General features: G+C 40.9%; 1 protein-coding gene across 1 annotated transcript in view; it reads left to right on the top strand.

The window, feature by feature from the left end:
* The window catches only part of CMTM5 (CKLF like MARVEL transmembrane domain containing 5), a 20,156-nt gene extending 6,812 nt beyond the window's left edge, over positions 1-13,344 (top strand). The window contains exons 3-5 of the mRNA XM_018556121.1: positions 5,421-5,519; positions 10,535-10,622; positions 13,166-13,344. Coding sequence (XP_018411623.1) covers positions 5,421-5,519; positions 10,535-10,622; positions 13,166-13,182 — 204 coding nt within the window. The 3' untranslated portion in view covers positions 13,183-13,344. The remainder of the gene's footprint in view (positions 1-5,420; positions 5,520-10,534; positions 10,623-13,165) is intronic.
* Positions 13,345-17,884: the final 4,540 nt, after the last annotated feature.

Here is a 17,884-nt window from a genome sequence, read left to right as displayed (position 1 = left end):
CTTTTCACTTGCTGGTTGCTGCAGGGGGGCTGAGGAGATAATGTTTATTACAGTTAACACTGTGTTGGCAGGTCTCGTTATCAGTTGTAAACTAGATTAGAAAAGTGCCTGTCCTAACAAATGGTTTAAGATATAGGAGCCTGGCTTCTGCTTTGTGTCTTAATGAGAGCGAACGCAGTCTGTACCCCTTTGTCTTGGGGACCCCCTCACTGTAAAACTGTAAATGTAACAACTGTTCTGGAAATATCAACTACACCGTTGCTTATTCATAGGAAATCTTAGCCTTAGGCATGATGGCTGGGATGGTAATCAATTAGAAGGGCAGTGACATTATCATTATCACATCTCTGGTTCCCTAGTGGAAGTTCCATAGGAATGTATAGAATATACACTGAGTGGCCAGATTATTATGACCACCTGACGTGTGTAGGCAATTTAGCTATAATTAGCTATAATTTCGCACTGAAGTTGCTAGAGGGCCAGACCATTATAAATAGGGAAGCAGGTTGTTTACCACGACAGTAGAAGTGATTTTTTTCTGAAGATATGGGTAAACAACGCAATTTAACAGCCTTTGAACGTGGGATTATTGTTGGTGCTCGGAGCCATGGAGCGAGTATCAGCAAAACAGCAGAATTCGTTAAATGTTCAAGAGGAGCTGTTGTTAAAGTGTTTAAAGACTGGACTGTCAGCCGAAAATCTGGGTCTGAACGTGCGAATTGTGGCCGTCAGTGACTAGTCAATGTTAGGGCAGAACGGAGAGTGGCAAGACTGGCACAAGACAACTAAAGGGCAACAGTGCAGTGTCAGATTCCTCGCATCACCTTTCAACATCTCGTGGAGTCACGAGGTGGCCCAACGAAGTCATCTCGTGGAGTCATCTCGTGGCCCAACGAAGTACTGATGGTGTGGTCATAATAGTCTGGCCACTCAGTGTACATTAAATGTATAGAATATGTTAATTAAATGTCCTATCTCCCCTCATAGAGGGGAGATAGGACATTTAATTAACAGCATTGGCTGTCATGGGCATGCCAAAGTATGCTGTTAAAATACTATAAAAAACATGGGTTAGTGTTCCATATTGATAAGAAAAGTAACAAATTCCTAAGTACATACATTTGCTCAAGCAGCCTTCTTTAAATATATGCACAGCTTATATATCTACAGTATTTGTAAAATATATACAACAAATATATCTTATTTATATGTGTTACTGTAAAACAATTTCCCATTGCTGAAAACATAAAAGCATTTGATTAAAGCCAATCAAAAACATTGAACTGGATAAAGATAAATATAAAACAAGCACCTTACAAAAATATTAAAAAGTTGAGTTTTGGGCCACATGGGTAATTCTACTCACTGAGCACTTTTTTAGGAATACCTATGCACCTGCTTATTAGCGATGTGTGGGGGCTTTCTGCAAGTTCACACAAGCCCGCACAAAACTGTCACTGACTCCCTTCCTAGCCCAATCAGTTGTGGGCAGGGTATTTTCTGCCCCGTATGCCTCTGCCACAACTGATTGTGTCTGGAGAGGGGTGTGTCAGTGACAATTGTGCAATAAGCCCCTGCACATCATTAATGCTTATTCATGTAATTATCTAGAAGCAAAAAAAAGGAGAAAAGTGGGGCTTTTCAGGTGTCATTCTAGGCATGGAACACATATATTGCACATTTCGCTGTTAAAAGTTCATTTTATTGTACAAATAATATAAATAAATATATTACACACCTATATCATCTTCCTATACATAATATAATATAAAATATAAAATCACAAAGCGCTTATAACCTTAAGCCTTTTGTGGCCCCCATATATACCCCCATCATTTTTAGATGGGGGTATATATGGGGGGATACTACTATTTGTTTGAGGCAGTGTTTATATGTATGGATCACGCAAACTAACTATGATTAGCCACAATTTTTCAATTTTATATATATACATTTTTTCATATCCTATTGTAATTTGCAGTATGGAGGGATGGAAACCAGCCTCTTATCGCCGTAGCTCCTGATTTAGCCCCTCACTCCCTATGTCATCTGGGCAATGGTTCTGTTCTGTTGGAGATATGGACTGAGTTACCACTAAGACCCAGCAAAAAGGTTGTAAATTTTTTCAATGTCGTTCATTATGTGATACAAAAATAATTTTGTGTCACTACTTAGGATAGTTATGTGTAGTTACACCTATGATCTTTAAATATTACAGGCAGCCTCCTATCTTCCTGAGGAAGCTTTTTAGTGAAACGCGTAGAAAATTGGACCCACAGTATATTGATGCAAGACTTTGTAACAATATGACAATACATGATGAATTTAAAATACATTTATGTAATATTTTTGAATGACTATTGCAATTCCGATGCCCAAAATGTGGCCGTGTGGTCCAGGGAGGTTATAAGCCTTTTGTGATTTTATATTTTATATTATATTATGTATAGGAAGATGATATGGGTGTGTAATATATTTATTTATTTATATTATTTGTACAATAAAATGAACTTTTAACAGCGAAATGTGCAATATATGTGTTCCATGCCTAGAATGACACCTGAAAAGCCCCACTTTTCTCCTTTTTTTTTGCTTCTATTATATTAGGGGTGTGGTGTCCTGGTTTCCCTGGTGGCTCAGAACCGTTTTTTTTGTATTCCATGTAATTATCTAATCAGCCAATCATGTGGCAGCAGCACAATGCATAACATCATGTAGATATGGGTCAGGTAATGTTTGCATCAAACATCAGAATGGGGAAAGATGAAGTGGTAAAAAAATGACAGAAAGGCTACAGTAACTCAGATGTCCACCCTTTACAAACGTGTGAGCAAAAAAGCATCTCAGAAAGAATAAGTCAAACCTTGTGGTAAATAGTCAGCAGCTGTTGGAGTCCAGTACTCCAGGGCCAGGCTGAGGGGTAGGCGAAAGAGGTGCCCACCTTGCAGGAGGCGGATGAAAAAAGGGCAGGATCTGTAACCTAGGCTGCTGAGGTAGTTCACAGCTCATGGAGGGGGGTGCACTTTTGCCTTTACGCAACGGACCTTGCCCCGAGACTGCACTCCTGCCATATCAACATGAACCAGAAATAAATGTTGGTGGCATGTAGGATCCATATTTTAGGCTGTCTTAGGCAAAGGGAGGCCCTATGGCAGATTAGTTTAGTATCAGTAGTGTCCCCAATAACTTGCTTGGTGAGAGTATAACTGGAGTAGGCTTTGTGAGTCAATAAAAAGTGCTATTACATATGCAAAAATGGTATAGCTTTTCCAGAAATGTACTTTTCTTCAGGGATACTATACATGTGACAATCTTTACGATCAACTTAAGATCTACTAAAACTATGTAATATGGGGACCAACCTAATCTATCTAATTGATTTATATCCAGTCGTGCACTACAAAGTTGTTGGTAAATCTAAAGGAGATCGTACAATCAGATTGTAAGGTGTGCAGTGAGCTTTACCCATCCATTTTGATTCTCATCTATGCTCTCATTTCTGTTTTTTTTTCTCAGCTCTTCTGTTTTCCTCTTCTATTGTTGTCTCTCATTTACAGGGGAAATGTACTTTTACATGATTATAGGAATACAGAGGAAATGAATACAGAAGCTCTTTAGCTAAATTAAATATGATATTACATAGATTCCCTAACTGACCTTTACAAATGTGTTTACTCAGAAAGTAGCACTTAAACATTTCTGCTCTTATGGAAAATCAGTATATTGTTCATAAATGAGAAGCTGTTGTCATTACAAAATAAAACCCATCAATGTATTTTCCTATTTTACTTGCAATAGGAAAGCGGTTCATATGTCTGTCCCATGACAGAAACCCTAATTTTACTTTTTGTCTGTGCCCTCTCCTTCCATGACATCATGCTAGAATATGGCACAGCAGAACGGGGAAGATCCTCTTGCAATAGTGGAGACATTTTTCTCTTTTAGACCTACCCAGATTTTACATGCTTGGATGGATGGCCACAGAGAAATCTTAGTTGATATAATCTTTTCACATTTAATATATTTAATTAAATATATATTAATGATATCATTACTATGCTTACAATTCATAAATGGACTTAAATCTATTGGTTGATTGGGCAGCCACATGGCAAACAAGGTTTTAGGGTGGGTAAATGTAACATTATGACAAAAAGGGCTAAAAAAATGCATGCATTATACAATTTAGTGAGGGTAAAATTCGGTGAGTCAATGGTGGAAAAAAATCTGGTAGATAATAAAATAATGCTAATCTGCATCTTCTAGATTGATCCTATGCCCAAGAAACTTTATTTTTTGTATTTAACACTTTCGCTGCCAGGCCACACTTTTCACTTTTCACCACTTTTCACTTGCAGCTTTCAGAGTTTGTAAAATACTCCCTGAATCATATATTTTGTGAAAGCATAGGACACATAGACTAAAGATATGGTGCGACCAGTTTTGTAGGTCTCATAATAGATTGCGCAAATGGTTATCAAAACAATATAAAAATCCATTAAAAGCATTATTAACACAAACAAAAACAATCTAACCTACAAAGTTCCAACAAAAGCTAAAAAAAATTGAGCCTTTTTGTGAAACGGTTAAAATCGAAGCTACACAAAACTGAAAAAGAGCAACTTAAGCTAAAATTTGGAAATTGCCCTCACACCTGTGCATTGTGGTTATGCCTGATCTGCAGAGCTGTGTATGGTCTGCATTGGTGTGTGTATATAAGATATAGTAAAATATTGATCCAGGGAGTAGTCCAATCACTTTATGACACAGGAAGAATCAAATGTTACCTAAAGTATATTGGTTAATAACTTACAAGTATATTTTTGCCTTACTTTGGATTAAGGTTTCCGAGAATGAATGGTCTTTCTTTTCCTCTATTTGCAGCCCTGGGCTATGGGGCTTCCAAGCTCTGCAGGAGAACACAGCTGATGTCAGCTGCCTGAATGTACTTGTTATGCAGAGTATCAGTTTATTTATTTTGTCTACAAGTACACTTCAGAGGATCACTATAGTGAACAATATTGTATTCTGGTAATTGTATGTGGTTAATATCTGTCATAATTCAGAGCCCATTCACACTTTTCCAATGATTGTGGTGCATTAACGGTGCATTAAAGCATCCCATTCTTGCTAATGTCCGTTCTGGCAGAGTAAATGTTAATATTATGCCTCCCTAGCACTTTTTATATTCTGAATACTGTAAACCATGTACATACAGGAATGGTACGGTGAGCCATAGGTGATTGTGTGCAGTTCACATGCCAACTGAAGGATAACCGCAACAAAAGTGTCCAACTGATTTCTGACCATGTTGTTCAGTTTGGATTTGACTCTTTGGTTTTCTATACTTTTACAGTGTTTGAACAATAGATGGCAAAAATCAAAACTGGCTGACTGATATACATTTATGTTAATTCCAGGATTTCCTGCGCTGTATCTCAGCTGCTGTCATTTTTCTGGTAGTCTCCATTGTGGCTGCAGCCCGGAGTTCAGGAGATGGTGGAGCCATTACAGCAGCTGTGAGTACTTATGTGGACGTTTTCTTTTTTTGCTTGCACCTTTTTTTCTGCTCTAAGGTCATTGTTTCTATCTGCAGTAAAACATTATTTTAGTTCATATCTAATAAAGTTATTGCCTTTGATTTTTCTAATTTTTTCATTTCTTTGTATTAGTGAACTGGCATATAAATTAGTGATACTGTCATCTGTGAACAATTGGTTTCATTTTTGCTAATGGTGTTACTAATGGTATTTCAGCTCACAAAGGATTTCTGTGTGTTGCAGTAGATTGGTTCTCAGCATGTGGCACATGTACATCAAGGGGTAGCTCTGACCAATTTATGAGGGACCAACCCTTCCTCGTCAAGTCAAACTTAGTGCATTAGATTAAAAGCTTAGTAGTAGTCAAAGCAGAAGCTGTCAGCCAGAGCAACCTTGGCAGTATCAATCCAATGGAATGATAAAACAAAAACAACAAAATTGTTGCTTTGGTGCTATCCACTTAACCAGCTTTCCATTTAATGTAATTATTTATTCATAGAAAAGGGAAATTAAAGTCAAAAATATTTTTCCTGATTGAAAAACAAAACTAATTTAGGACATTTCCAAGCCTTGATTTGATTTATGACACCCTTAATTTTTTATTTCTATGATTTTACTTTGACTTCCAATGATTGTATAATACATATGTGTGTTGACATCAGCCAACCATATATGTTTTTCCACTGTTCAGACACCTCCGGCACCCACCTTATCTTGTGAGAACAGCAGCAAATGGAATCAAACCCAGATGGTTGATTCTTCCCCATCCAGGGACTAGGGTGTGTCTACAGAACTTGTAGAGGGCCCATAGGTAAACCTTAATTTCCCAGTCCAAGCATAACAAGGTAGATCATTAACCCATGTCTGCGTGCATCTTTTAGACGGCAACAGGGAAATAACATTTCCTAATAGTGACAAATTAAGCAGTACCAAGATAAGCATGCTGATGGGATGAATGAATCATAGACTATTAGCAAAAGACAAAGGGTGACCATTTGGTGCTGTGCATTGTAATGAATCATGCAGACCACCTGAAGATACGTTTCAATTCTTGATTACATTTAACACCTCGATTGAATTTGAATTCTTGCCTAAAAACCTGTAGCTACGTCACTTATGTATGGCTTCTGATCTGAAGGTATAAACAACCAAGAAAATAAGTGTAATGAGTAGTGAGGAGAGTAGTGTACAGCAGCTTTTTTTTTTACCTGCAAGTCCTTAGTACACTGGAATGGGAGAATGATGACTGCTATGCCTAAAATAACCCAAGCAACAACAAACAATATACACTGCTACATTAATACCCTGCTTACAAAATTGACCATCATGAATTTATATAAAAGGTGTGGCTCCTGTGAACAGTTATTCTTAAAAACATTTATTTCCCTATGAAAAGAGCTTTAGAACAAAGGACAAACCTTGATCAGTTTGGTGTCAATACACTTTGTCAGAGTTCAACTGACTCAATTGAAGTATAAATTAGGCAAAGTGCCTGAAGATGGCTATAGACTCTTAAGGTGCCCATACACTGCTCAATTCTCGTACAAGAATCGCGGGAAATCCCGCGATCGTACGAGAATCGAACAGTGTGAACGAAGACGTGCGACCGTTTCTACTGTACGGTCGCACGTCTTTTGTCTAAGGAGCATGTTAGAAAACCAGCCGAGAATCGTACGATTTTCGGCTGGTTTGAACGGTGCTCGGGAGACAAATGCCGAACGGGCCGGTGTGCGCACACGCACACTGCCCGTTCAGCATTGCGGTCATCGGAAGCCCGCCCCTCAGGGGGGCGGGCTTGCGATGATCGAGAGTGCGATCTGCCTGTCCAAGATGGGCAGATCGTACGTTTTTTAAATCACTTTACATCCATCGCAAGACTAAGGTCTTGCGTTGGTTGTACAGTGTATGGCCACCTTTAGACTTCTCACTAGAAGAAATGGTTCTCAACTGTGGGTGCAGTGATATGTTCTGCTGAATCCCACAGACAACATTCTGTGCAAAGTAGGGCATACACTGCTAGATCTTCAAATGAACGTTCCTACGAAAAATCTCAGAGACTTGACAAATGTTCGAAATTTCGTTTGATTTTTGTTTTGATTTAACATTCAATTTTGGAGTGAATGGAGTTTCCCAAACTGTTAGAATTTCGTTTGATCCAGAAAATTTTTCCAACATGCTCCTTTGAATTTTTTTCGTCAAAGCGGCCAAATTTGATCATCAATTTGACCCCATCAGCTATTAGAAAGTCGAACGAATGTTCCGAAATTGATTTTGTTTGTTTGAAATTCCTTCAGTGTATATCCTGCTTACGTAAGTGTTTAAATAATGATAACTTCAAAGATGCAATACTGATCATAAATTGTCCTCAGAGCAGGGATGTACTTTCCCAGTTTGTAGGACAAGCTATCCATTGAAAGAAATGTCTGACTGTTAGCAGAGGATAAAAAAGGTGAAAGTGAACAGTGTCAACATTAAAACCTGTAAACATTTTAAGGCAAGATATGTGACGAGGGGCGTAACTAGAAATCACAGGGCCCCATAGCAAAATGTTGTATGGGGCCTTGTGATTTCTAGTTACACCCCTTGAAGAGCCCACTTGAGATCCCACACAGCTCACCTGAGGGTGAACCTGCAGAGCCCACCATAGACTCTCTAGTCACTTTTGATGAAACATACAGTGGCGTAACAATCGCCATAGCGACCTAGGCTCTCTATGGTGGGCTCTGCAGGGTCACCCTCAGGTGGGCTGGTCACACTCCTTACCTGTCCGCCTCTTCTTCCTCCGTCTTCCCTCCTCCGTCGCCGGGCCCGCTCCCTCCTCCGTCGCCGGCCCTGCCTCCTGCCTCCTGACCCCGGGCCCCGCCTCCTCCTCCCCGGCTGGGTCCAGCCTCCTCCACCGCCACTGCTGGCTCTCATTGACTCAGCAGCGGCTGTGGAGAAGAACGCAGCACTGCACTGACAGTGATCTGAACAGCGGCGCGTTCGAAGCTATAGCGACCCAGGCGGCTTGCACGGCATCAGGGGGGTGTCCTGGCCGGGCCCCCCTGTGCCTGGGCCCCATAGCGGCCGCCTGGGTCGCTATGGCGATTGTTACGTCACTGTATGTTTCAACAAAAGTGACTCTTGTCAATATGGCCCTGTTTAGAAATCCAAGGATTTTTTTTTCATTCCAACTGGCATTATTTAATGTGTATGTCTGGGCAAGTGTATGTCTGGGGCTTGGCCGGCAAGTTTTTTCCTTAGGGCTAATTGGCCAGAATGTCAACCGCGGTCTAAAAAGATACCCACAGACATAATGGTCATCACCTAGTCCATCAGGGTGTTAATATGAGCATAGAGCTGTACATGGTGGTTGTTAAATAGTAAGTATATTATTGTTTTATTTTTACAAAACGTGTCCTCGAGCTGGTCATACATCAGTAGAATGTTGATCTTTTGGGGGCGTCATGATCATTATTGGGTCATGATAACTGTTTAAGACGGTAGTGACGAAAATTATTGAAGGAATTATATTTCTGTGACATACTACAAGAAGTATTTATCATTTTACTGTCATTAATGCTAAATGAGTACATTGTGCAGCAAACATACTTTGTTTTGGAAATTGAAGAGAAAAAATTCAAGCTAGATACACACCACACACTAGTTGATGTACACCTGCATGCATTTTTTTAATGTGTTGTGTCATGTGTGTTTTTTCTTCCACAGCAAAAGCAAAAATGGTTTATGAACACTGTGACACATTGTAGTGCAATGCAGTGCATTGTGTTTCAATGCAGCATGTTCTTTTTCCAATTATCACACATGAACACAGTATGTTTCTGTGAACTGGGCCCATTGGAAACAATGGATTTTAGCTTGTAATTGCGTTGGGTCTACATTGCGCAACTCAGCCCAATAGCTGTGATGTTAATAGGCCCTATTGGTTGCTCTCTTTTAGTTTTTGTGCTGGGATAACCTCTTGGTTAACAGGAATGTATAAAGGCACTACATATGGAAGATGGTGGTACAGTATAGAATATTCTATAGATGCATAGAGTAGACACCTACAATTAACCCTGGGTATACATAACTGATATCCAGCTCACAAGATACTAAAGACATACAAATTTTTTTCATTCAAGCCTAGGCACCTTTTCATCTGGCTGATCCCAGCTCACAATAGCTCTCAATCTCCAGATAGTTTCTATCACTTTATAATGAAATTAATTATTTAATCACTCCGGCATTTTCAGTAAAGGAGGCGGGGCCCGCCTAACAGCAACCCCGCCTCCTCTCACATCACTGGCCAGCGATCTAAGAGCAGGTGGGGCCAGTGATGTAAGAGAAGGCGGGGCCCGTCGATAGAAGGAGGCGGAGCCCAGGAACGGAAGAGGAGGCAGGGGCCTGGCGGCGGCGACCACGGAGGTGACAGGTAAGAGGTGTACAGCGCAACTGAGACCTGAGTGGCATAACTAGCAATCACGGGGCCCCATACAAAATTTTGCTATGGGGCCCAGTGATTTCTAGTTACGCCCCTGATCACTTTATAATGAAATTCATTATTTAATCTCTCAGAGAATGCGACTCCTTGTTTTCTTGTTCTTTTGTCAATACTGCCTCTAATTCCAGGCATTATTGCTATGTACTTATTCAGTGATGATGTTACATTCTGTTGTTTTTTTAATTTTTATTAGATGTGTAAGTGGCGGGAGAATGGTAGAACATCTAAAATCTAAAACAAGGCAAGATGCAAAAAGATCACACTAATAAAAACAAGTTCACAAGCTGTTTAATCGTTGCAAAAAAAACAAAAAACTTTACTTGAACATCTTATGGACTGTCCTTTTGAACTTACCCTAAAGCAGCTTTTTGACAGCTATTCTAGGTTATTTTGAACTTACTGCATTCTGAAGGCATATGCTTTTCTTAGTAACAACATTCAGATTATTGCATGACTCTTTTCCTTGTTTGACACTCGTCATACCATTTACCTTAGTCTTGGTTTCTCTTAGCTCTTTGGCTTCATATTGGTTGGTGTGTTTGCTTATGATGCCTACAGCATATACAAGATGGAGATTGTCAACAAATCAGCAGAGAGAGGTAAGCTCTTAAACTCAGCTTGCTTAGTTTATGATCTCGGTGCCAATGCCATTTTTAGTGTGAGTTAAGTTTTATAGGTTTTTGTCTATTGGGTTGTAAATTATATAACCATTAATTACATGCTTCCACTGATACACAGGTTGGAGAGGCTCCACATTGGATCACTCCCTGCATTCATTTTTAATTTTTTCCCCCCATTGTCTTCTGGCCGGTCATGTGATATTCTGTGGTCTTTCTCTTCTTTCTGTGGTGGCGGTGGGCAATCCTTTATACTGCAGAGACTGATGCTCACATAGTTCTGAGAAGAGCCTACAGACATACAAAAGTTTCCGATTCTAAATGTTAACTGCTAGATGGCCCTAACATCCTCTAATATATGTGAGCTCCGCAAGCCCAACAATTTTGTTGATGCTGGTGTGGAATTATTTAACATGTGAAAAATGCATCAGCCTAATGCAGTCAGCTACAGGTCTAAACTACCTAGCTGATGTTAATTCACAAAGGAGCACAGAAATGTAGAAACAATTGTACCTTATGGCCTAAGCTACATTGTAGCTATGATTACCTATAACCCACTGTGGCTTTGCCCATAGGTTTTTGGTGTTTTACATAAAAATGAACAATTTTCCATTCATAGAAATTCCCTATGTTAAACTTTTCAGAAGTCAAAAATAGACTAAACGGCATCATGATCAATGGGGAAATAACCTCAATAGAACAAGACAACCAGAATAAGTTCATAAAATCTGGACCAAACTATACCAGAAACTTGATGACACTATACCATGCTATGCCAAACTTAGTGAAACATCAATACATATACAATCACCATTATTCCAATCCCTCAGCCTTGGGAATGGAAACCCTACAATCCTCTATTCTATTCCCTTACCATTCCATTCCAATATCCCCTTCTCCTTATCTTTCTCTTAAGCACAAGATTCTCTATGGGTATGAAGGCTGAAGTCCTTGAAGAAGATGTTCTAAGGGCCAGGCACAGTGGCGGAACTACCAGAGTCGCAGAGGTCGCAGCTGCGACCAGGCCCTGGAGTTCCGCCACTTGGAGGGGGCCTGGGACAGGAGGAAAGGGCCCCTGGTAACCGCTGATTACCAGCATATTTAATATCCCGGTAACCGCTAATGTCAGTACCGGGACTTCTTCCTCCTGTCCTGGGCCCTACGTGTTTGAGTATGATAAGCCAATGGGTGGGAGGCGGGTTATCCCCGCCCCCTCATCACACAGAACGCTGCCTAATAGAGAACTGCATTGGTAAGAGAGACCTGCTGCGGACACGAAGGGGGAGCTATAGGGAGCTGGGACTATGAAGAGGACATGGAAGAGGAGAGTGTGGGGTCCGGGAGCGGAAAGCTGGGGACGTGAAGGGGAGATGAGGGGAAGCTGGGGACATGGAAGAGAAGAGTGTGGGGTCCGGGAGTGGAAAGCTGGGGATATGAAGGGGGAGATAATGGGGAGCTGGAGTGTGTTTTGTTTTTCTAAAAAATAAATGTTTTTTAAAGTAAATGTATCTATTTTTTTTGGGGGGGGGGGCTTCATGGATTCTTGCATCGGGGCCCTGAGTTCACTAGTTACGCCTCTGGCCTGGCACAAAATATATGTAGCAATGAGAATGCCACAACTGATACGCTACCATTCAGACTGCTACCATGTCTCTCAGAATGTTATCTCTTGAATCTTATGTAATCACTGTCTTTAGTCTTCTCTTACCTATGCCTCTTTCCTGTCTACTTGCCTCCTCGTTCCTGATACTCCCTCTTTTTCAGCTCACTTGCCCTTTTTCCTTTTTATATACTAGTGTCCAGACATCCATGCATGTGATATCAAGCTGTTTGTTCAATATGAACAGTGAATGGTCCATCTATTGGTTTATTGAATACCACTTTCTGTTTATGAATATCTTTCTGTGGTTGCTACACTTCAGGTGTGAAGTGTTATTGGACCTTAGTCTCTCTTCTATAACGGATGGGTTTACCATTATGTTTTGTACAATATTAGGCTGGCCATACACTGGTATATTCTTTTTGTTCCACCTGCAGGCAAAATTAAAAAAATATAACACATTCCTCCATCCACACTTAACAGCATGGATGGATGGACCTCCTACTTGGCTGTTATATCCAGACAGTGGCGGGTGTGCCAATGTCAGAATACCTGATCAGTGATGGCAGATGATTGGCTCCGTCACTTTTCACTCGAAAAATGTTCATCACGCTCCTTTGATTTTGAAGGATGCTGGATGGAAGGGTGCTGGCAGGGCCACCCACTGAACGGAATTTGACTGGTTAGATAAGAACACTGTATGGTCAGCTTTACTCTATCCTCTGTAAAATTGTGATAATAATCTCCATATGTTTTGTTTATACTCTAAAACGCTAAAATCTTGGTAAACAGTTTATACATAAAAAATTAGTTGACTGATAATAAACTTCAGGTTCCCTTTAAATAAGTCTGAAATGATCATTGCATGATACAGTCTTGTGCATTTTCTGTGTAATCATCCTAAAATGATTTTTCTGTGTTGTAGGTGCTGCTGATGTGTGAGGACCATGCACCAACACTAATATCAGACTCTCTGGGATATGACCTGGGCATTTTAACATCACATGGTTCATTTTTCAACCATGATGAATTTAAACCTTTTCCCATTTTTGGCTTATTCTGGATTCACATTGTGTATGTTTACACTCCTTTCATGAGCCATAACAACTAAAGCAATTTGTTGTAAAGAGATATACAATGTGATGGTTATATAAATGTATGCCTAATAAATGTGATTCTTCTATATGTAAAACTCTGGTGTTGTAGTAGGTTTTATTTCAGGTATGCGACCTTGCCAAATGTGTAGCAATGGCAGTATATAATAAATGGCACTAAATAGAACAAAAACACTCACAGTGATTGATAAAACATGAGAATTGAAAATATGCATTTGATTTTCATGTAAATAAGGAATGCCCTTGCTAATAAGGGATCCTTGCCAACTTTAATATGGATCTTTTTATTACTGCGATAGGAACAAATTCCTACACATCTTTTTTTGTCATACTGTCATGGTTTTTGTTAGTAGACATTTCCCTTTGCCGCACAACCAGCATTAACATTATCATTGTTTAGAATATAATCACTTAAGCACTGGATGAAGAGGACCTTCCTGCACCTGTGTTGTTGAGGCAATGGTTCAGCCATGTCCTAACTGCTCTTGGAGGAAACATTGCAATGAGAAGATAGTTAAATCTCCACCTTGGGCAAGACATTACAAGCACCAACCATCATTGCTAGCATGTGCACTAAGCCATTCAACTTGGTACACTATATTTAGGATCCTAATGGCAGGGTCAGATCTAGCTGCCCAAAGCCTGCTCTTATTGTCTATTTAGCCTGTGTTTCCCTTATGCATACTCTTCCTGTCAGTGGAGGACTGAGACAAATAAGCCTGGTCAACATTCTGCCCTTGTTTCTCCATCCCTAAAATTGCATTTACTTGTTTTCTTTATCTTCTGTGTTCATTTAACTCTCATTTAGCAATTACTGAACTGAACAATCAATGCATTTTGTCATTTTAATCCATTGGTTTATTTTTCTCAGATCATGAACCCACTTTATCTTGTGTGTGTAGAATAAGCAATTACCTTGCTCTTCATTACAAGTATTAGGACATGTTGAACTGGTGGTAAAATCGAAGTCTGCTGTTGAGGTCAGTGGAATGGGCCTCACATACATAACAAGGAAAGGTTTCTAAATTTCTAACATGATTCTAATAAAACTTTGCTGAAGGACAAAGAGCTTTTGAGAAAACCTTCTGTTTTCCATGGCAGGGTTGTAAGTACTGTAAAGGCACACCTTCTCTGCTTTTTTACTTATGGCTATCGCTTGATGGAACAGGTAGTTCTGGTTAATATGTGATGCACTGTGGATATGTAGATACAGTTGTGCTCAAATTTTGTATACCCTTGGAAAATTGGTAATATATGTACCATTTCTAACCACCTCCCGGCTGGCCGTTGTAATTAAACGGCCGGGTGGGAGCTTCCCGGATGTAACAGGCCGTCAAAATACTTCCTGTTAGCCCCGCCCACTCGCGCTCGACGTGCAAGAGCGGGAAACTGCCCAAATTTAAAAACAGGCAGCGATGCCTGTTTACATACAAGCGATCGGCCGGCTATAGAGCACAGCTGTATATCTTCAATGGAAAACGAAGTACAAGTAACTCGATTTCAGGTAATGCTTTCTTGACTATGCATGCAAATGAGCATCTCCAGAAAAAACAAGGACTGTTGCATAAATGCAGCTTTTGTATAAGAATGCTCTATGTGAATGACTCAAACTTTTTGGTTTTAAGACATGGTGCCATTGCTGGAATAGAACAAATGCCACTTGAAAGTATTGTTCCTGCCTACTGGACTTGGATATCTGGCCAGCACTGAGGCAGCATGAAATGATTTTTGGGGTCTTTAGTACAAAAAGAGAGACTTCAGAAATCTGATACATCTGGGTGTAGTACATTTGTGTGTGCTTGTAGAAATTTAAAAATATGTTGCTTTTTTTACTGACATTTCACAGCTGATCATTTTTGGAAAATATTCGTTACTTGACAAAACACAAAACGATAAAAAAGTAAAAACAAAGCTATCATTTTATTTTTACCTCTGAAATGAATGCATACTGTAACTGATGAACTCAATGACGAGTTCATATATTTAGTATTCATTTTCTAAATGATCCATCTATATATCTTCCAATATATTATTAATGAAAGCAGTGCATTTTCTTGGGTGACTGCCCTTTAGCATAGTGATGATGAGCCTTTGATGTTTCCTGAAAATTCTATTTGGCATCACTAAATCTGTTACAAACTTAATAACAGTTTTTAAATCAATTTAGTGGTTTAGATTATTTGAATTTTTTATGATAACTTTATTTCTTACAGTGAGTTTTAAAGCCAAACTCTAGGAAAAATATGTTGACTTCTTTTAAAAAGATAGATGCCTTTTTGTCACTCTGATTTAAAGGATTTAAAGGAGAACTATGGGGTCAGGGCTTTTCCCCATAGTTCTCCTTAGGGTAACGGGAGGACACAAACTAGCGTCCTCCAGTCACCCTAAGCTCAGTATACCGCGAGCTACAGCTCGCGGTATACTGAGACGCCGCAGCCGGAGCGGATCCCGACATCGATGTTGAGATCCGCCCAGCTGCGTGAGTGACAGCTGGCTCTGCCTATCTAGAGGCAGGGCCAGCTGTACCCGCCCCCTCCCCTGTCCGTTCTGCCAGTCAGCGCTGGTGGATCGGAGCGGGGAGGGGGGAATCCCTCCCCTCCCCTGTCATGGCAGAGACCCGCGACAGGATCGAGAAGTGAGCGAACACCGACATGTGTTCGCTCTCCTCCCGATCTACTGAGCCGACCTGTGACAGTCTCATTGTCACAGGTCGGCTAGAACTATGAGGTGAGTGAAAAGCACTCACCTCATAGTTCTCCTTTAATATGTTTTAAGGCACTGATCCAGAATATGCATGGAGATTAGGAGGTTGATTTACTACAGGCAAATAGGCTATTCACTGTGCAAGGGAATTTGCACTTTGCAGGATTAGTTTCCCTTAGTTTAGTGAATGTGGTGAAATTTCACTTTGCAGAAAATACCCGATTATGTGCAATCAGAGTAAAAAAAGCAGTATTTTTGGTTGCAATTAATTGAGTGATGGAAGTCAGTAGAGCTTCAGCCTATTTGCCGTAAAACAACTTCTAGGAGTTCATATTTTACTGATTTGCGGAGCTGCTGGCAGGTCTGTGACTAAGAAATTATTTAAACCATCACTATCAGAAGGAGGTTAGTCTTATGTATTAAGCCATATTTCTCTTACTACATGTTATTTTAAAGTAAAGTATACAAAGTCACATTGTATTTAAGGCTGAACTCTAGTCATGTAGAAAATACCATGTGATACAGTTTTGTTTTCTGAAAATATCATCCCCACATTAACTCTTTTCCTTTTACTGAATTAATTTTCTACAGAGTGATAATACAGACGCTTGTACAGGAAAATATATAAAAATATGCTCCAACCATGGTATTGTCCACTGCATGATCTGTAAATATAATCAGGGGCGGAATTACTGCCGATGCAGCCGGTGTGACAGCACCGGGGCCTGAGGCTGTGGGGGGCCCAGTGAGGTCCGGTCCTGGGCACCCCCCTGGTGGAATATGGGGCAGTGCAGGGTCCCGGTGTTAGAACATGTGTTAGACGTGCTTCTCAGCAAGGGGGTGGGTCCTGTGACTCACCTCTCCCGGCCGCGTCCCCAGTAACAGGTGGCGGGAGAGAAGTGTGTGTGTTACACGCCCCGCCCCCTGCACACACCGTCTGGCTGCGAACCTGTGAGGCTTGGCAGGTGAGTCCGCGTGGTGGGGGGAGGGGGTGGGGCGAGGGTTGTGTGCTGTTATTTCATTTAATTAGAAAAGTGGATTATAATGGGGAACATTACACTGTAATGTTCCCCATTATAATCTATTTCTCTGATTAAATTATTACAGACAGGGCCGCTGTTTTATCAAAGTTTGAGACTACGTTAGAATGTGTGACCGGTGACGTGATCACACATTTTAACGTAATCCTGCCCAGTTTTTTGGCGGTGGAATGTGTGACCGCCAAGAGGTCAAGCATTCCAACGCTTTGTCAGCTGTTCCAGGGCAGATCGGCATCGCAGATGGTATGTGCAGGAGAACCGATCTGCCCTGGAACAGCCGATAGGTCCTAAAATATCACTTCTATTCCGACTTTGTGAGTGGGGTGGAATGTGAGATCGCACTCATAGATCGGATAGAAGGTCGGATAGAAGTGACATTTCAGGACCGATCGGCTGTTTCAGGGCAGATCGGTTCTCCTGCACATACGATCTGCGATGTCCTGAAACAGCTGAGAAAGCGTTGAAATGCTTCACCTATTGGCGGTCACACATTCCACCTCCAAAAAAAGTGGGCGGGATTACATTAAAACGTGTGACCAAATCACCGGTCACACATTCTAACGTAGTCACGAACTTTGATAGAACACCGCCATTAGGGGAGTATGGCCAGTACCCATGTAAGGGGTCTGGGCAGCCTAGGGGGCCCCTTACATGGGTATCAGCTGTACCAGTTGTGGCATGGCAGAGGTGACAGGAGGGGGTGGAGGAGATCGGGCCCCAGCAGCAGCAGGTAAGAAGAGTTGGGAGGAAGTGCAGGGAAAGGGCCCCCGACGACCAGCCCACCAG

The sequence above is a fragment of the Nanorana parkeri genome, unplaced genomic scaffold, assembly GCF_000935625.1.
Source record: "Nanorana parkeri isolate BGI_ZX_2015 unplaced genomic scaffold, ASM93562v1 scaffold225, whole genome shotgun sequence".
Taxonomy (NCBI): domain Eukaryota; kingdom Metazoa; phylum Chordata; class Amphibia; order Anura; family Dicroglossidae; genus Nanorana; species Nanorana parkeri.
Note: the sequence above shows the minus strand (reverse complement) of the source record. Positions and strands in the feature narration are given on the sequence as shown.